The sequence below is a fragment of the Triticum urartu genome, chromosome 2A (assembly GCF_056163025.1).
Source record: "Triticum urartu cultivar PI428250 chromosome 2A, HENAU_Tu73, whole genome shotgun sequence".
NCBI classification, from domain to species: Eukaryota; Viridiplantae; Streptophyta; class Magnoliopsida; order Poales; family Poaceae; genus Triticum; species Triticum urartu.
In genome coordinates, this window is record NC_141874.1 from 216,613,544 (window position 1) to 216,633,487 (window position 19,944).

General features: G+C 43.9%; 2 protein-coding genes across 2 annotated transcripts; one reads left to right on the forward strand and one right to left on the reverse strand.

Annotated features, from left to right (window-relative positions):
- Positions 1 to 3,661: 3,661 nt before the first annotated feature.
- Positions 3,662 to 12,004, forward strand: LOC125536860 (binding / calmodulin binding protein). Its single transcript, XM_048700137.2, has 19 exons — positions 3,662 to 4,516; positions 5,036 to 5,504; positions 5,606 to 5,688; positions 5,851 to 5,964; positions 6,042 to 6,230; positions 6,723 to 6,788; positions 7,290 to 7,346; positions 7,630 to 7,743; positions 7,853 to 7,969; positions 8,038 to 8,145; positions 8,219 to 8,366; positions 8,615 to 8,794; positions 8,880 to 9,692; positions 9,756 to 9,997; positions 10,075 to 10,203; positions 10,375 to 10,564; positions 10,755 to 10,980; positions 11,348 to 11,503; positions 11,626 to 12,004. Exons 1-19 carry the CDS (start codon positions 3,863 to 3,865, stop codon positions 11,711 to 11,713), a joined length of 4,143 nt encoding a protein of 1,380 aa, XP_048556094.2. The 5' UTR covers positions 3,662 to 3,862; the 3' UTR covers positions 11,714 to 12,004.
- A 637-nt stretch (positions 12,005 to 12,641) lies between these two features.
- Positions 12,642 to 17,508, reverse strand: HEB2 (condensin-2 complex subunit H2-like protein). The gene is made up of 11 exons (XM_048700140.1): positions 17,075 to 17,508; positions 16,587 to 16,686; positions 16,050 to 16,153; positions 15,825 to 15,961; positions 15,290 to 15,740; positions 15,012 to 15,187; positions 14,756 to 14,920; positions 14,592 to 14,672; positions 13,600 to 13,701; positions 13,358 to 13,513; positions 12,642 to 13,285 (listed from the first exon to the last, which is right to left on the reverse strand). The coding sequence occupies exons 1-11, from the start codon at positions 17,274 to 17,276 to the stop codon at positions 12,956 to 12,958; spliced, it is 2,004 nt and encodes a 667-aa protein (XP_048556097.1). The 5' UTR covers positions 17,277 to 17,508; the 3' UTR covers positions 12,642 to 12,955.
- Between the last annotated feature and the right edge of the window lie 2,436 nt (positions 17,509 to 19,944).

Sequence of the window (19,944 nt, forward strand, 5' to 3'; positions counted from 1 at the left end):
GTAGGATTGAAACAATGAATGAATTAAAAGGCTGAAACACCGATAAGGATTAGCAAATGAACGAACATACATGAGAGAGCTCGGGGCTCGGCGACGACGTGCTCGCCGCGGTGGCTCACCAGCGCGGGGAGGATACGGGGCGGCGCGGCGACGTTGCCTGGCGGCGGCCGCGGGCGCGCGCCCTCAGGCGGCTCGAGCGGCGGTGCAGAGAGATGGGCCCGCGCGGGCCGGCCTCGGGCCCCGCGGGCCGCAGCGGCGTGCTGCGGAGAGAGAGGGCGTGGCGCGGGTGAGGTGGCACGATCTGATTGGCTCGCGGCGGCGGCAGGGTGACATGGCGACGCCTCATTCACCGGAGTGAGGTGGCGGCGGGATGGACGCGTCCGCCGGCGAGATGGACATGTCCGGCAGCGCGATGGAGAAGAAGGTTAGGGTTTCATCCACAAAAATTTCGAGGGAGGCCACATATTTATAGGTAGAGGGAGCTAGGAGAGTCCAAATGAGGTGCGGTTTTTGGCCACGCGATCGTGATCGAACGCTCTAGATGATGGGAGAGGTTTTGGTGGGTTTTGGACCACTTTGGAAGGGTGTTGGGCTGCAACACACACGAGGCCTTTTCGGTCCCTCGGTTAACCGTTGGAGTATCAAACGAAGTCCAAATGGCACGAAACTTGACAGGCGGTCTACCAGTAGTAAACCAAGGCCGCATGGCAAGTCTCAGTCCAATCCAAAAATGTTTAACACCCGCACATGAAAAGAGGTAGAAAGGGAAACCGGGTGACATAGGAGCGCCGAATTGCAAAACGGACAACGGGGAAAATGCTCGGATGCATGAGAAGAACATGTATGCAAATGAAATGCACATGATGACATGATATGGAATGCATGACACGCAAGCAATGACAAGGCAACAACAGCGAATAACTGGAGGACACCTGGCACATCGGTCTCGGGGCGTTACACCATATGAATATCTCAATACGACCCTAGCGCAACCGAACGTTAAGTGTGTGACCCTACGGGTTCAAGAACATGCAGACGTGACCGAGACACCTCTCCGGTCAATGATCAATAGCAGGACCTGGATTCCCATATTGGCTCCCACACATTGAACGAAGATCTTTATCAGTTCAAACCATGATGTAGAGGATTCAGTTAATCCTGTATACAATTCCCTTTGTCCAGAGATACGTTACTTGCCCGAGATTCGACCGTCGATATCTCCATGCCTAGTTCAATCTCGTTACCGACAAGTCTTTTTACTCGTTCTGTAATACAAGATCTCATGACTAAACTCATTAGTCGCATGCTTGCAAGCTATTTATGATGTTGTATTACCGAGAGGGCCCAGAGATATCTCTTTGTCACATGGAGCAACAAATCCCAATCTCGATCCATGCAACCCAACAAACACTTTCCGAAATATCTGTAGAGAACCTTTATGATCACCCAGTTACGAAGTGATGTTTGATAACCCACAAAGTATTCTTCTGGTATTCGGGAGTGGCATGATCTCATGGTCTAAGGAACAGATACTTGACATTAGGAAAGCTATGAAAAATTGAACTTGGCGACATGATCAGATGCTAAGCTTACGGTTGGGTCTTGTCCATCACATCATTCTCCTAATGATGTGCTCCTGTTATCAAGTGACAACTCATGTCTATGGTTACGAAACATTAACCAACGTTGATCACCGAGCTAGTCTAGTAGAGTCACTAGGGACACGGGGTTGTTTATGTATCCACACATGTATTTAAGTTTCCGGTCAATACAATTATAGCATGGATAATAAACATTTATCATGAATGGTAAATATGATAACAACATCTTTATTATTGCCTCTAGGGCATATTTCCAACAGTAAAAATAACACTCATCAACGGGTCCAAACAACCATGGTGCCAACATGCTTGCTTCAAGGACATCCCCCTCCAATGAGTCTTCGGGCAGCCAGGCAACCTCTCACAATGAGTACGACCGCAACCACCGCCATGGAGGGACATCGTGGGGACAGAGGGGATCAAATTGATCAGCCCGTCCCTGCCCAATCGGGCCTACCGTGAGCCCGATGGGATGAAAAAAGATGACGACCGTGGTGAGCCCCAATGGGGTGGCAACGTCGACAAGGATGATGAGGCCTTATGATAATAGCTGACGATGGCGGTCCAGACTTCCCAAGGCATGGCGATGTGAGAACATAGGGAGTCCACCCACTATGACCCATCCCCTTGAGGCGTGGGGATAAGATAACAATTCTTGAGTTTTCTGTGATGCAATGAGGACAAACTACCAAGATGTGTTTGTTGTACATAAAGGTCGCATCTTACTCTTGGCATGTAGTTTATTTAACTTGATTATTAGCTAAGTAACTTATTGATATGGGGAATACTATATAGTTGATGTTGGATAAATCAATGGAGAAGGATTTCTAGCTCCGTTTAGGTCCACTATGGGCAGCTCCATTAGAGCTTGGAGATATGAAGAAAGGATTTAGTTGATGCTTTCAAGTCAACTAAGCCCATTCCACTACCAAAGGTTACCACTCTAGATGAAATACTTGATGCACTTAAGTTGATACCTTATTTAGCCGAGCAAGATATGATGCGATGTTATGGGAAGTTGGTACTTAATGATCGCCTGTTTCAAGCTTCGATGGAGTTGCCCATCACCATGAGGAAGACATGGTTGCTAATGTTGCCTTGAAGAATGAAACTTTGCGATATGTGTGTGTTCTTGTATGTCTTGTTAAACCTGGAACTATGTATGAGCTAGTGTTTGGAACTATCATATTGTTTGGACGTATCATATTTATGTGTATGTACTGTTTGAAACTACCATATTTGAGTCTATGCACTGTTTGGATTTGTCGTATTGTTTGGAATATCTATGAACTATCGTAAGTGCATGTGTCGAGTCTATCATATTTGTTGTATCGATGAATATTTGATGCTGACATATTGTTTGGAACTACTCCCTCAATTCCATAATATAGTGCGCCCGCGCTTCCCGAGATTCAAGACTAGTGGTGTGCACAGTTTGGAACTAGTATCATATTTGAGTGTATGTATTCTTTGTTATTGTTTAGAATTTGTGTTAATGTTATTATAAGAGAATATTGTTGTTGTGTGACCATTCGAATCCGGCTTGCCTGCTTCCTTCCAATGCTTCCATCCGTGCTCCCACTTCATTCTATGGTTGCCTTTTTTTTCTTTTTCCTTTCTAATCTAATCTCCCCCTCCGATTTTAAGGGGGTGGAGCAGGCAAGTCTCGTCCACGCCCATTCGTGTTGTTGTGATTCATTTCTAGAATATTTATTCTTTTTACTACTATATATCCACTCCATTTTATAGTAACATGTGAGCCGATTTCATTTTTGAGTCATGTAGAACAAGGTATAATCTTCTTTGTAATGTAGCTATGCAATTCCAAAGTATGTCATCCAAACAAAATTTGGCATTGAAACCTCAAAAATATTTCAAGGGTCAATTTAGTGAACAACCAAGGCGACAAACTCGTATTTGTGCCGTTTTCAGTTTTCTCATTGGATTGGAACCCCAGACCAATTCCATACTCCCCTTGAGGCGTGGGGATAGTACTATACTAAACTCTCTAGTAGCACGGGCATCCAAACAAAGCGCTAGAGTTGTTGTAACATCCAGGGCTCCAGGCCGGGTCTCCGTACAGATTGAGCAGACGAGCGTTCATTTCGAAATGCGACCGTTCCTCGTCCACCAATAAAACTTCCCGCTCAAAAACCCCAAATACCCCAACTCCTACCACAATCCCCGCTCCCCCCAGATCCCATGGAAGCCCTGCCCGCCCGCTCCAGAATCTTCTAGAACGTCTTCCTTCCTCCGTCGCCATGAACCGCTGCGAGCTCACCGAACCCCCCTTCCGCGACGTCTCCAACCTCGGCACCCCAAAACCTAACCCCAACTCTCCCTCCCCGCTCTTCTTCACCGCCTCCAAAACACCACTCCGTGCCCCCACCCCGACACCGCTGGCCCGCAGGAGGCCCCTCGCCGGCGCTGCGACCCCGACGCCCATCGGCCGCAGGAAGGCCCTCGCCGGCGCGGCGACCCCGACGCCCCTCGCCCGCCGCCTCCGCGCCCTCGAACTCGACCAGTCGCGCTCCGCCCGCCGCGCCGAGTCCGGCCGCGAGCGCGCCCTCCGCGCCTTCGCCGCCTCCGCCTCATCATGGCTCTCCCTCCTACTCCGCGACCCCTCCGCCTGCGGCTGCTCCCCCGCTGCAGCCGCCACGGCCACACACGTCTCTGCTGCCGGCAAGCGCGACACGCTCGATGGCGAGCGCGCGCGGGGCAGCAGCCCGAAGCGGCACCGCGGCAGGGACCGCTACGGGGAGAAGAGGAAGGCGATGACACCTGCCATGGTAGCCGTGTTAAGGGAGTCCCTTAGGGAGGTGTGCAGCTTGGAGGATGTGAAGCAGAGGATGGGCAAGTACATGAGCACGGAGGCGTGCGAGGAGGTGCTCCTCATGATGTGCCAAATTTGTAAGGTGAGGATTTTTCTACGGCTTTTATTCTACTGTACGAGCTAAGGGATTGGATTTTTTAGACTAAATGCTCCTTCCACCCCAATTTCAACATTCGTTCAACCATCGGCGTTTCAGGCGTATTGCTAGGCAAATAAAGTTAGTTGAATTACCTGGCGTGCCCCTCACCCCCAGTTCATTCACAGTTAGGCTGTACAGTTGGCCTGTTGGGGTTGATCTTAATTTAGTGGCATGGTAAGAGTTGTCATTTGCAGCACATAGGTGATAGTGGACACTGTGGAATCCTCTTTCAAAACAACATACGGGTAACAGAAAAATATTCGGGTGGGTTGGATATATCATGCTGTATGTTGGGACTTGGGATGTTGCACATCTCTTTATTGTTGGTAATCTGACACTGTGATTTTGTATCTCTAAAATTTACTACAGCTAGAATATCTTAAACAGAGAATTTTTCAGCCGACTTCAGTCGGCAGCACCATTAATAAGATACTCTAAGCAGTAATGTTTCTTCTTTTGCAGAACATTGATGAGAGAAGGCTGAAGATGAGAGCCAATTGCCCAATTGTTACCGATCTTAGGCTGAAAGAGAACGCGACTAGAGTTTTCTTGTGTTACAATCCAGAGTGGCTCAGGATAGGCTTGCATATGGTCCTTGGGGGTGATTGCTTGCTACAGAGTGGATCGTGGAAACGGGAAAAGGAGGTTTCCTTTCTGAAACTTCTTCTGGAGAAGCAGTTGTTTGGTCAAAACGTGGCTCCAACAACTTTTGCTCACAATAAGGTTGTAGAAGGGCTCCACAGAACAGATTATACTGAAGCATTGGGCGACATTATACTGAAAAGAATGTTTCTGCTCGTCGCTGCTCTAGATAGGGCGAAAATGGAAAGAGCCCTACCTCTCAAATTTGGAATAGATAGCCTTGACGGTGGATCCCCTCCATTGTTTTGTCACCGAGCCAACATAAAATCTAGCCAGCAAATTATTCATCGTAAGTAGCAAATCCATCTAATTCTGGTTTATTTTATTTGTGAACTTGCATGTATTTTATTCAATGGACTGTGTCTTCTTTTACTTGTTCCTGAATTGTAGAGTCTTTGGCTGAGGCCATGCATGGAGAAGGTGATCTCCTGATGCATCTGTCAACCATGGGCTACAGACTGAATTATCAACAGGTATGGTGATAGCTAGCACGACCGTGCTCTAAAATTATGCAATAACTGATCGCAAAAGAACAATAACCATGCAACATATTGCTGTATTTTGACATTTTATATTTTGGCTATAAGTTTCCTTTGAATATTTGGTGAATTTCTCTAATTATGTTTCCTTACCAGCCTGCGCTGTTGGAGTATGATTTCACTATAGGATACTTATTTGAAGATCTCCATGATGGCATAATTCTTTGTAGAGTTGTTCAGCTCCTGCTTTCTGATGCATCGATTATTTTGGTATGTACTTTACTTGCCCCACACTAGTCGGATGATTATTGTCATTGGATTTACAGAGACATCATGTTTTATTTCAGAAAGTGATTGCTCCATCAGATACACATAAAAAGAAATTGCACAATTGCACCACGGCTATCCAGTATATCAAGCAAGCTGGGGTTCCAATATCTGATGCAGATGGAGTCACAATTTCAGCAGAAGATATTGCTAATGGCGACAAGGAACTAATTCTTTCGTTGCTATGGAATATGTTCATTCATATGCAGGTTAATCTAAATATTCAGTATCACGTTACCCCAGTCAAAGTTTTATAATGTTATAACACACCTTTCATTTGTATTAAAGAATAAAGATAATGGATTATTCAATGTTCAGTTTTGTTTTCTCACTCACTTCATAGGCTGGCTTACAGTGAGGATATGCTGTACTTCTCAGCACTAAATTCTTCCCCCAGTCTAAATAGTATCTGATGACTGTTACTCTACTTGCCTAAGTCAGAAGGGTTGCAGCAGGGAATTTCTACTTAGTGAGAAACTGTATTCTTTAGGTTTTTGGTCCTTCTGTCTTACTATCAATTCTTGTCCAAGTTAATAAATTATGGCACAAACAGGGTATTATTTTTTCCATATGATGTCCTGCACTGTGTAGACTAACTTGTTGCACAATATAACTCGTAAGAAATAGTTATGTTGCAAATAGTGCATAAATTATCTCTAGCATGTCGTTCTTCAAATATATAACCTTGTGCTCTTGTGCAGTTACCCTTGCTAGTAAATAAAACTTCACTAGCTCGTGAACTATCCAGGTTAAATGCATCGGCGGTGGTAAGTTTCTTGTACTCAGAAGATCAAATTTAGCTATCCCCCCTAATCTTTTGTACTCCACTTAGACATAAGTATTAAGTAGCACCCTGTTACACAAGATTGCAAGGTGCATTCCTGAAGTAAATTTATCATTACTGGACAGTGTTTTATTCTGGCTCTTGCTTCCATTAAACTACCACTGAATCATATGGCTACTTGTGTAATCGTTCTAAAAAAAGGTCTCTGTCTCACTAAACTACTGCCTGCAGTAACAAAATTATTTTTTACTCTGTTCCACTGCACTTCACATTGAAGTTTCAACACTATACAGCCAGAACTATGCGTTGCTGGCAGATATGGGACAAGACATATGTGCTTTGCAGTAACTGTATTATTTCTCAAGTAAAAGATCAGAATTCCATGATAAAGCAGCCGTATAAGTCTACTTCTGTTTTGGTGATTTTATTAGGGGATACTATTAGTTTATTGTTTTCATAAGGGGATCTACTTCTTTCATGTCAGGAACAACCAATCACTGTGACCAAGTCGCACATGGGCTTGCTTTACGATTGGATTCAGGTAGGTGTTGATTTTTCACTTCTTTATGTTTTCTACTTGTTCAAATGTATAAGTCTGGCAAATCACCATGATCAGAGATATAGAGATCAGAATGTGGCATTTGTAATGGTTTGTACACATTTCATTTTAGAGTTTTGTACTTTCATTACCACCAAATTATGGGTCTCTTGAGCTTATTATTTCTTCAACCTGTACGGTGTTAAGTTTTAACCTTACAACATGTTTGGCTGTAAGGTATTTATTTGTGTGATTTCTACACATATTTTCCTTGGTATTTTTACAGGTGGTGTGTGCAAAATATGGCTTAAGTGTGGAAAGTTCCCAGATTGACAGGAAAGCACTGAAATACTTCATAACTCACTATCTGAACATTAGCATTCATAGGTGTCCCCTAAAGGTTTTCTTTAACTTCCATCAAAGTTTTTCCTCTTCATTGTTAGTTTCTTCCATCTTTTTTGTTCATTTTTTTATCTTACGTGCTAATTTTCCTTCGTGTTGATTGTCAGGAAACATTTTCTGATTGTCGAAAGGAACTGTTCAGTTGCCATGAACAAGAGACTTCCACTGCTATCACCAGCTGTCCATCAAGCAAACTAGGAGAAGTTCTTGGAGACTTTCTTCAGGTGGTAGTATCTTATTTATTTGGATTTTAGGAGGTATATGTTTCTCATGCTTTTTCTGCAATGTGCAGGATTTTCCAGCTAGTGGCATCTTAGCCAATGATGTATTATTCGATGAAAAGGGTGCAATAATTTTGATTGCATTCCTTTGTTCACATCTGACTAATGATAAAAGATTGGTATCTTTCTTTCACATTTCTCTCCTTTCATTTCTGTTCAGCATGCATACAATACCTTACTTGATTTGTATAGGGACAACTACGGAATTTGATCAGTACGAGATTGGACTGCCAAAGCCTGGAGAATAGAGTTTCTGCTAGGCTTAAATCTCCGGGAAAGAATGATGTGAAGTATCAATCCCCTCAGACAGATAACACAGATGATTCATGCACTAGCCAGGGTTTGTCCTTTATCGCTTCATCTGGTTGTCCTGTTTTCACATTGAACAAGATGAAAACTGCCACTTTTTAAGGCTCTGATGCCTATCTAGTGCTGTTCACAAATACTTTAATATGCATTAGCCATTATTTTCTGCTGCTAAAAAATACCTGTGAGGTTTCCATAGTTTGATGGTTTCTAGCTTTGTTGGCAACATAAGATTCTCTGCAAACTAGTGAATGACTGAATGTCATGTTACTATTTCTCCAGAGAAGGCTGCTACAATTATACAAGCTCAAATCAGACGGATAATTGCAAAGAACAGATATCATAAGCTTAGGAAGTCAATATCTATCCTGCAAGGTGCTATAAGAGCTTGGTCATTTGTTATCATGATAAGGAAATCCAGCTGTCTAACTGCCGCCTTCTCTACCCACGTGCAAGCAAATGGTACATTTCCCTTACTAATTGCTCCTTATTCATGCACTGAAATCGCACCATACTTGTTAATATCCAGCTGTCCATTTCTTTCCAGGAAGCTACAACAGATGGTTAATTTCCATATTAGAAAGGCATAGATTTGTGCGAATGAGAAGATCTGCCATTGTGATTCAGCAAGCTGTAAGGATTTGGATTGGGGAAAGAAAGAGATCTGAGAGCATCGAGCCTTTTGAAAGCCATGGGTTCTTGGAAACTACAGCTTCGCCGAAAACTGATTGCATAGAAATGTGCGATGGTGAGCATGAAACAACACCTTGCAAGGATTTGGGTACCTCGATAGCTTCTGCTGCCCCTCAATGCCCTGATGAGAGTAACCATATAGATACAGTCACTATTCTGCAGCGTCGTGTCAAAAACAGCAACTATGTAACTTCTCCTAGTCCTCATCGGAGTATCAATAAGAGCGGCTCTGTAAATTCCGTCAGCCATCACCCATGTGAGATTGAGACTGCCAGCATAGCATCAGCCACTAAACTTGGGTGCGAGGATGATGTGGATAGTAGAAGCAATATATCCTGTGGAGCTTCATTCCAGCATGGACAGCCTGTATCTGCTCAGCTCGATTTCTCACTTCGCAAAGACATAGTGGCTGTTCAAAAGATACAGTTTGCATATAGAAGATTTGTACACAATAGATCCTCAAGAATATCTGCTGCAACCAAAATCCAGAGCCACTGGCGTGGTTTCACCATGCGGATGTGTTTCACAAAGCAAGTTGAAGCTATCATTGTAATCCAATCTATAGCCAGACACAACTTGTGCAGCTGGGCCTTTTGGCGGTATCACAATGCTGCACTAGACATTCAGCGTATTGCCAGAGGACGTATCGCTAGAAAGCGACTATTAGGTTAGTATTTATTCTTGCTTTTGGTGCATTCTTGTTGGCTACTGACCCACATTACTCATGCAGGTTCTTCACTGCAAACCTACACTAGCCTTGTTAGCCTTGACCAAAGTCAGCATAAAAGATCTCACCAGAGTACTGAACTCAAAATTGTGTTGTACTCAGCCTTAAGGCTACAAAGATGGTGGAGGAAGGTCCTATTGCACCAGTCTATCAGACTATCAGCTATCTCAATTCAATCCTCAGTTCGTGGTTGGTTGGCTCGGAAACAAGCCAAACGAATTACCTGCTGCATCCATGTCATTCAAGTATGTGTGCTATTTTTTGCTACTTTCTAGTTGGATTGTAATGGGAGGGAAGGTATATATGATCAGTCTATTTGCAGAGATGGTGGAGAAATGTTATGTTTCTTGAATCAAGGAAAAGAGCTGTGACTACTATTCAATCTCATGTCCGTGGTTGGATAGCACGACAGTTTGCTATTAGAAAAAGGAAGTCTATAACTATTATTCAGGTCATGACCAACATCCAACCATATGATTTCTTACATGAGTACACTTCCTTTTCTTTGCAAAAACGATTCAAGTTTTTTCTTCATATGATATTCCAGTTTCTTCAAGAACTTGTGTCAGTGTGCAATGGTGCATTTTCTTTCACATGACATTCTACCACTTGAATCTTGCAGTCATTTGTCAAAGCATACCATGTGAGGAAAGCTTCAAAGCAAGAAGTTGTTGACATAAGGTCTAGAATTCAGAAGGCTTCTGCACAAGTTGATGATGACATGCGCCTGATCAATAGACTAATTGCTGCGCTGTCACAAATCACTGGATGTAGAAGCATCAGCAGCATTCGACAAACTTGCACGACACTAAGTAAATATATATTCTTTAAGACTACCTTTTGGAGTATTTCTCTAGCCTGGTTTCATGTCAGTGTTGTTGTGTTCTTTGTTTCATATTGGCTTCCTTGACATCCTTAGGACTGTACTGTTTTCTGATCCTTTACTGGGCACTTGCTTCTGAAGTCCTGCGGTTTACTATATCTGTAACGTTTCTCCTCCAGGTATTGCTACAGAGCTTTCTGAGAAGTGTTGTGCGACACTTGTTGATGCCGGTGCTGTAGACATTCTTCTGAAGCAAATCCCTCAACTTAACCGTGGGATCCCTGACCAGGAAGTCTTGAAGCAAGTACTCTATACACTGCGGAACATTGCACGATTCCCAAATGTTCGACCGGTGTTAGCTAACAATCCACAATTGGTTAACACTATTTTCCAGGAGCTGCTGCGGTAATTTCTCTCAGTATTGAGTTCATTTTTCGACTACTCTTAACCCCTAAGTACTTATCATTTTGCTCTTTCTGGTAGTTAATTGCTTGCTCACTCACATGACATGATTACACAATAAGGACCGTGCCCAGCGCATTTTTTACATACTCAAAACAGAAGCTCCACTGAAGCTAGTGTTCCATTATAAAATTTCCCTATGTTTAAGTAGTTTGTCACTGCAGCCTCTGTCTTCCCAAAGCCAGGTGTTCACTTTCAACCTGCGAGATTGAGAATTCACAGTTTTGAAATTTGAACTTGAGTCATCCTTTTGTTCTGATTCATGAGCCTGTAATTCCTGAGATGATATGTTCTCTGTCGTTGCCCTCAGGAACAAAACGGACATGTTTTTCATCGCATGTGAAATTCTGAAGAAGCTGTGCGAGTCGGAAGAAGGGCGCGGATTCGCCGGGGCCCTGGGGCACCACATAAGAAGGCTGGACAGTATGGTGCGAGGCCTTGAGAAGAAGGTGGAGCTCGACAAGAGGTAAAGAGAGAACAGTAACATCCTTGGAAAAGTACTAGTGAAACAGAGTATGGCTAACTGGACCAGACTGTTTTTTGATTCACTGGCTTGACTAACGGCTTGGCTTGTCTTGTCTCTGCAAGAAATGGTCACACTGAAGCTCGTAAGGAGGACAATTTGCGGCGGCTCGGGGAGGCGGCGGCCCTCTACCATCTTCTCACCAATAAATAATGGCATACGGTGTGGTTTGTAGCCCTTGGTTTCTGGAACCGGAAGTGATTGTAGTCCAAAGGTAGATCCTGTGGACAGAAGTGTGCGCGTCAGTCGTGGTAGTATGTGGTAAACAGTCGGGGTTGTGGAACGGAGCATCAGCTTGATGTATGTGACAATGGTTCTATTTTCTTGACATTTTCTTCGTTGTGTTGCGTTTATCCTGTTACGACTATTGATCCGAGGCAGAAGCGAGAAACCGACTTGCGATTTCAATGTATGCTATTCTGGCATGAAAGCTTGACAAGATCTTATGGCTCTTGGGTGCTAGCACACCCTATATGCGCAAAATAATTTAGTAGTAATTGCATAGAAGTCGAAAAAATCTGAAACTTTTTTGGAATCAAATATGATAAGTATTATACTTTTACTCCCTTCATTCCAATGAATAAGACGTGTATGCACGCACCTCAATAATTATGAGATAAAAATTATGCCGTTGAATTTATATTGAATAGAAGTTTTCAGTGGTATAATTTTTAAGTCATAAAAATGTATACTATAGATTTAATTTATGGTCAAAGCTGGATTTTGGTAAACATGCATGCCTTATTCAATGGAATGGAGAGAGTATATAGTGTTTTGATTAATTTATTTTCGCCTGGAATACCATGGAAGTCATTCCTTGATGAATCTTTTTATACAAGTACAATACCATATTTGATTCCAAAAAAATTGTGGATTTTTTACAATTACTAAATTATTTTTTGCATACAGGATTCACTGGCACCCATGTTCACCATGGTATTTCTCAGTGAAGCACAGCCTAGTTTGATCAATCTATCGTTTTACCTTACTTGCACCTGTTTCAGCAAATTTCAATCATAATGTAAAGTAGCACTTGTGTCATTCCATTAACAAATAAGAATAGACCTTATGAGCCCAGTCATCAAATGCCAACTACTGAATTAGAATATCAAACAATCGTATCCGCCCGATACAGGGGCAATTCTGGCCCAAAAACGTTGCCAGTAAACATTACATTTGGGTCGATATCAATAATATACATACATAACAGCACAATGATCAATTGTACATATACACCATCTAGCGCTCTAGCTAGGCCCTAATTCATAACCTAATACTTCACCCTTCTTATCAACCACTGCCATCAGCTAGACAATCAACAATGTTCCTCGGGGGGGAGGCTTAGACACTCAACAATACAAGAGAAAAATTAGACTGCTAAGGTCAGTCTGCGCATCAGCTGGATTCCAGATTGAATGGCTGCAGCAGTTGAGCAGACTTTCGCCTTCGCTTTCCTTCAGGAGTCAATCTGACTGCTGCCTTAACTGAAACCTTGCCATTTTTAGGTGGCTGCTTCTTAGACGAATTTGGTTGTACCCGAGAGGGCTCGCCCTCTTCACCACAACTTCTTTGAGGGGACTTGACTCTCTTGCGTGCAAAACGTGCCTCCATCTCTGGTCTACGGTTGGGACCAATCAGCTTTACATGGAATGGATTCACAGCTGTGTAGCAAACCAAGTCATTTGTAGCTTGTCCTTTGTCCAGATCAACACTTCTGCCATTCACCTAAAATAAGAGTGAAGCTCAGGGTCATCTGGTGCCGTGTCAAAACACAACCACAAAGATAAAGGGGGTTACCAGCTGGAGAAGGGCAGAGAATGTTCTTGCAACCTCGTACTTTGGTTTGCTGCTAACAATCTCACTGAATGATGCAATCCCTGTATCAGTTCTTGACGAGAGTGTGTCAAGGATCTGCTCTCCATATAAACCAATATCAAAGGGTGGGTTTCTATCCTGAAAAGGCATGAATTGTAGCACTCGTGAGTGTGAAGCAAGTTCATATGTGCAGAACAGTTAGCAGATCAATCATGCAACCAAACCTGCTCTTCCAAGGCAAGCTCTATTCGCTCTTTCCATGTTGAAACTCGTGCATCCAGCTCGGTTTGTTGTTCAGCCTCAGCTATGCTAGCAAGGAGAGCATCCTGTGAGAGTTATCCATGTTAGTATTGGAAGTTGAACAGCTAACATAAAATTCAAAACACAATCCAAAAGTAGCTAGCTAGCAATCGGAATTCTGTTTCTCAAAACCAATATTTTGAAAAGTATTGTGCTTTGACAACATCTGCCAAGAAAAGTATGGAAATGCCATGTGGTATCAGAAACCAGACAACCCATAGGACACAATGCCCTGGCTGAACAAACAGTGCCCTAAATGCCATGTGGTATAGGATAAAAGAAACATCTGAGATAATAGGAATATCTAAATGCCATTTGGTCTCATCGGATACAACAAGCACTTCAAGTCACGTCAGAGTGATGAAATACTGATGTATCAGAACAAATCAGTCATCACAATAGCTAAATTTAGCAATTCATTGAATCTGTGACAGATCAACCTGTAGCTGGCTTCGAGCATACCACATCTATTTGAGAAGACAAAAATGGCATGCCTTAACACCCGAATATATGAGAAGTGAAGACACATGAAGTAATTGCAAGACAGCAATGTAGCATTTTCGTTGAACAAGTTTAGCACCAACATAGCAGCAAATTTCTGAATGGAATTTGTGTTAATAATGTTATTCTTTCAGACACATCATTCAAGAATATTGGCTACAAACTCCAATTATCATCAGACAAGATAAAGTTACAAAGAAAAGAACAAAATGGTTAGATGATATGTTAGCTAACCCCTATAACATGCTATTCCGAACAGCTATTCCAAACAGCTTGACACTAGTGAACCTGGACATCTCATATATTTTGGCAACTTACATGGCGCAAGTTGCTTGCAAATAAAAATAGAGGAAAGTTCATGCATCTACGCAAAATTTGAAAGGGAATGGAGCTATTAGTGGTCCGTATGACTTACCAGATGTGATCGACACAAATCATCAAGGCTTTTATGTCCATCCATGCTGTCCTGCGTAACTCGAACCACGTCATCATCAATCTAAACAGAAGCAAGCAGATGTCAGCCAATTGTTAGGTCAGTGAAGACAGCGATCAACTAATAGAAAGCTAAAGAAAATCAACCTTATCTGAGTAACTTGGCATGTCATCATCAATATCCATGTCAACATATGGATCATTCGGGGTGTCTGGCCCATCAATATCATCAAAATTATTGGTCTGTTTGTCATCCTTCAAATCTCCAGATATATGGCAATTTACTTCACCAGTTTCAAATGACTCTCTAAGCTGCAGCATGAATGGGTTGCAACAAGTTACTACGTGAACATATCTGACGTACCTAATCAAAATAGCACATTTTTGTAACAATGCTGAACACCTTTTCATAAAGAGGAACTGACTGGGAGACATCAGGTTTTTCCTGCTGAGACATTTGTACTTCAAAATATTTTGTTAGTTCAGGACTAACAACACCATCCATTTTTGCCACAGGAAATATAGATGCAAGGGTTTTCTTCTTTGGAGCGCCAATAACTTGCCTTGAAAAAGCTTTTACTGTTCCAAGCAGATCAAGAAAGAAGGTTCAATATATAGTTAGTGGAGATAATATACAAGGAAATAAAACATCCTTGTAGGGGAAACAACAGTTTCCAATACCTCTCTTGTAAGGCTTGATCTTTAGGTTGCTAGGTTCATGCGGATCCAAAGATTTATATGGATCTTCATCATCAGAATCATCCCCAAGATCTGGGCACCCAGGGTCTTCATCATCTGGTGGGGGCATGATGATAGGAGAATTGTGGTCAACAGGATGATGAGGCCAGCTATCTTCTTGACTTTGATCTGCTATCATTTCATGAGATTGCTCGCTGTCCTGAGTTGGATCTATATTTTCATCTCGGGCTTTCCCTGGAGTTCGTCTACGAGCAGTACCCCCTGATCTTACATTTGGGGAAGTGAAGACATTGTTTCGGGCTTTCCCAGGAGTTCGTCTATGAGCCAAAATATCTTCTTTGCATGATTTTTTTCCTTGAAAAAATTCAAAAACAGCTGGTGCGTCACATGGATCCAGCAGGAGGAAATCTCCGAAGAAACCACATGTTGCTAACTGCAATAAAGAAACAACTAGACTAGTTTAGTACGGCAGTACATGCCACCAGTCTCAGTTGCAATTAAAGAAATGCAGGATTACCAAATATGAATCCAGCTCGCTTGCTTCGCTATCGACACAGTCTCCTTCGAACACTAGAAGATTTGCTGGTGGCCTCACAATTTTTCTTCGCAGATCATCCTGGTCAAGGTTGTTATCCAAAGTGGTCCTTGTTTCCGCTGGCAATTTAGAAGGGGCGATATATGCTTGGTTTCATGTCATTTGAAGTAAACATATGACTGGTAAAACCGCAGAAGGTCCACTTACCTGGGACATCATCTAAACCCATAAACATATCATCTTCTTTGTTGGCAGTAGTGCTAGGACCATTTTCGTTAGCTTCAGCAGATCCCTTTTCTTGTTGATCTTGCCTGGTATAGTTCAAATGTTAGACTATTCGCAAAAAATGCACTAGGGTGGTCAAAGAGGAAATTGCAGGCCCGTAATTTGGCAACCGTCCAAACAAGGGCCGATGTTTCAGACACAAACCAGATATATAAGAGATAATCTGAAAGCACAAACTCTACTAGGGTTTATATCTAGCAGACACCAACAATTGCTTCTGCACCGTTAATTTTAACATAGTTAATTAGTTTAGAAATTCTATAGCTCCCTAAATCAGGGCCCTTATTGTTAACCTGACATGTCATGCTCTGAAATAAGATGTGCAAGAAAGCTATAGTTGCCAGCAGATATGTCACTGTCTGGCAGTTTGAGGCCCATTTCATTTAAGATGTGCAACGTCCAAGTCTCAGCAAGGTAGCATATACAGATAAGGCTAAGACAAAGCTGATATATCCTTACTTATTTTGCGAGAGAAATTCCAGCGCATGTAGCACCAATGAGTACAGGTACTCCACCTTGCGGCTGTAAACTTGAACTGAACCTTGGAGCAATAGCGCAGCTGCACATGAAGTGGCCACATATTACCAGCGCAGTAGAAGGGTTTACAAGAAGAAAGGAACTTTCTTTCAGTGCAAAATCCCTGATTTAATTAGCATGGGTCTCAAGAAGCCTTCGCAAAGAAGAAGAAGAAGAAGAAGAAGAAGAAGAAAAGGAGTTCCAGGTTTTGTAAGCACCTGGGGAAGAACCACAAAATCCACCGAAAAGAAGCTACTTCGTTAAAGCTCATTCGAGCAAAATAATAAAACCACCCAAAAAGCACACAAATTCCAACTATTAGTCTTTCTACCCTCCCAATTTTCAAACAAATCCTGGCACACTGCGCCACCCGTAAAAGAAAGCCCACGCCTTCGCCGCAAGAAACACGGTTACCATCCACACAGCCATACCTTCGGCGAAGTTGAAGCTGTGGGCCCCGTCTTCGGCGGAGATCTCGCCTGAGCAGATCTTGAGGAGGTACTCCTCGAGGCTCTTGGCGACGTCCACCTCCCAGTTCGACTCCGGGTCCCGGTTCGCCTGCAGTATCGGGAACCTCCCCCCGCTCGTGCTCCCCTCACCGCCGGCGCCGGCGCCGCCGCTGCCGTCCTCCATGACTCCCCCTCAGGCAACGAAGTTACTGGGCGCGAAGAGGTATTCTTGCGGGATGGTGGCTCGGGATCCAATGGGCGTGGACCGCGGGCGGTGAGGGTGCTTGGAAGCGGGAAGGGGAAGGGGGGAGGAAGCAAGGGGGCTAGGGTTGGAAGAGGATTGGGGAATTTTCGGATTTCGGAGGTCTCCCGCTCGATGGAATTTGTGACGGCGGGATCTGAGTTTCGGTGAAGGGCCGTTTCGCAGTTTTGGAAGTAGTCTAGGGATGAAGTGAACAACCGATGTTTCGCGACGAACCCCCTGGTTTTCGCACTATCGTGATGACAACCCTATTCGCCGTGGTTTAACTAGTAGTATCTTCCTAAAGAAATATACTCCCTCCGTCTACGAATAAATGTACATATAGTTTTTGGTCTTAATCAAAATTTTAAAATTTTGACCAACTTTATAGAAAATAATAGTAATACATATGACATCAAATTGGTATATTATGAAAGTACATTTCAAAACGGATCTAGTGATACTAATTTAGTGCTATAAATGCTTTTACTTTTTTTTAGAAAGTTGGTCGAAATTTTAACACGTTAACTTAATACAAAAGCTAGATGTACACTTATTCGCGGACGGAGGGAGTAAGAGCATACTAAAGGCTCCCGATAGCGCCTAAGAGCGGCTCAAAAAGAACTGGAGAAGTTGACGCAAGGAGAATACACGGTTGAATCAAAGGTGAAGCCAAATTATCTCACACTTTTGATTGAAAACCTTCTTAAACTGGAGGAAATTTACTGGGCGCAGCGCGGACGGGTGAACTGGCTGAGGAGGGAAGATCGGAACGCCAAATATTTTAAGCAGCTTGCTTCTGCTCGTAGGCGTCGTAATTTAATAAAGAATCTGAAAGATAATATAACGATTGGGTTGAGGGTAATGATAACCTCAAACTCCTCATTTTTTTTATTACTTCCAGAGTCTTTTCCGTTCAAACACATGTGTGATTGATAAGGGGTTGATAGCTATTGTGAAGTCATTGGTTACGGAGGACATGAACAAGATCTTAACCGCTTCGTATACGCAAGAGGAAGTAAAGAAGGCACTATTTCAAATAGGTGACATGAAGGCGCCCAGGCCTGATGGGCTTCATGCCATCTTCTTTAGGCCTCGTTTGGTAGAAGCGGGTCGGGGGGGTTTCAGCGGGTTTTTCTCGCGTGGCCCAGAAACCACGCAAAACCCCGAAGGCCCTTTTGATACGCGAGGATTCCACGGCCCAAACCCCTCTGAGCCTCCTCTGATACCATGTTTCCACGTGGTTTTCAGCCCTCGAGGGGGGACTCGGGGATTTGCAGGGGACAACGCCGCCGCCCCCCGCTCAACATGCTTCGTCGCCTGCTCAACGTGCCGCCGCCATCGCCGGACTCCTCAAGACGCCGTCGCCCGCTGCCTCGACGTCGGCGTATCTCCTCCGACATACCCCCGGCTGTAAGTCCTCGCCTCGCCTCTCCACCTGTCCCCTCGTCATCTAGGTTTCTTCCACCTCCCGACCATGGTTGCCGCCTCGTCCTCCGCGGAGAGCTCGCAAAGCACGCTGTCTCCGAGGGCACCAAGTTCACATCCTCATATATGCATCTCTAGCAACTGTAGTTGGGTGTTGTTTATCAAGAATTAGTGTCGCTCTATGGAAATTGGTGGAATATTGTTTAGTTTGTAGTTGGGATGGTGATGTTGCCGTGTTATGTGACTGATCGATCTGAAACGGCGATGATCTGGTGCATCTTTTGGGAAACCTTGGTTTCTGTACTAGTTGTTCTTGTTGGGGAACGCAATATTTCAAAAATAATCCTATGATCACGCAAGATCTATCCAGGAGATGCATAACAACGAGAGGGGGTGTGTCTACGTATCCTCGTAGACCGAAAGCGGAAGCGTTAAGTAATGTGGTTGATGTAGTCGAACGTCTTCGCGATCCAACCGATCAAGTACCGAATGCACGGCACCTCCGCGATCTGCACACGTTCAGCTCGGTGACATCCCTCGAACTCTAGATCCAGCTGAGGCCGAGGGAGAGTTTCGTCAGCACGACGGCGTGTTGACAGTGATGATGAAGTTACCGACGCAGGGCTTCGCCTATGCACTACGACAATATGACTGAGGTGGAAATCTGTGGAGGGGGCACCGCACACGGCTAAGAAATCAACTTGTGTGTCTATGGGGCGCCCCTCCCCTGTATATAAAGGAGGGGAGGAGGGGCCGGCTGGCCTCATGGGGCGTGCCCCAAGGGGGGGAATCCTACTCCTACTAGGAGTAGGTTCCCCCTTTCCTAGTCCAACTAGGAGGGGAAGGAAAGAGAAAGAGGGAGAGAAGGAAAGCCCCCCCCCCAATTCGGATTGGGCTTGGGGGGGGGCCTCCACCTGGCCGCCTCCTCCTCTCTTCCAACAAGGCCCATGAAGGCCCATTAACCCTCCGGGGGGTTCCGGTAACCCCCCGGTACTTCGAAAAATGTCTGAACCTATCCGAAACCTTTCCGGTGTCCAAACATAACCTTCCAATATATCAATCTTTATGTCTCGGCCATTTTGAGACTCCTCGTCATGTCCGTGATCACATCCGGGACTCCGAACAACCTTCGGTACATCAAATCATATAACTCATAATACATAACGTCATCAAACGTTAAGCG

Coding starts and splice junctions, on each gene's coding strand:
- HEB2 (XM_048700140.1), bottom strand. CDS start 17,276: ATGGAGGACGGCAGCGGCGGCGCCGGCGCCGGCGGTGAGGGGAGCACG. Junction 13,514..13,599: donor AGCTTGCCTTGGAAGAGCAG/GTTTGGTTGCAT, acceptor ATGCCTTTTCAG/GATAGAAACCCACCCTTTGA. Junction 13,286..13,357: donor TCTCTGCCCTTCTCCAGCTG/GTAACCCCCTTT, acceptor CTCTTATTTTAG/GTGAATGGCAGAAGTGTTGA.
- LOC125536860 (XM_048700137.2), top strand. CDS start 3,863: ATGAACCGCTGCGAGCTCACCGAACCCCCCTTCCGCGACGTCTCCAAC. Junction 5,689..5,850: donor ACAGACTGAATTATCAACAG/GTATGGTGATAG, acceptor TTTCCTTACCAG/CCTGCGCTGTTGGAGTATGA. Junction 8,795..8,879: donor TACCCACGTGCAAGCAAATG/GTACATTTCCCT, acceptor ATTTCTTTCCAG/GAAGCTACAACAGATGGTTA.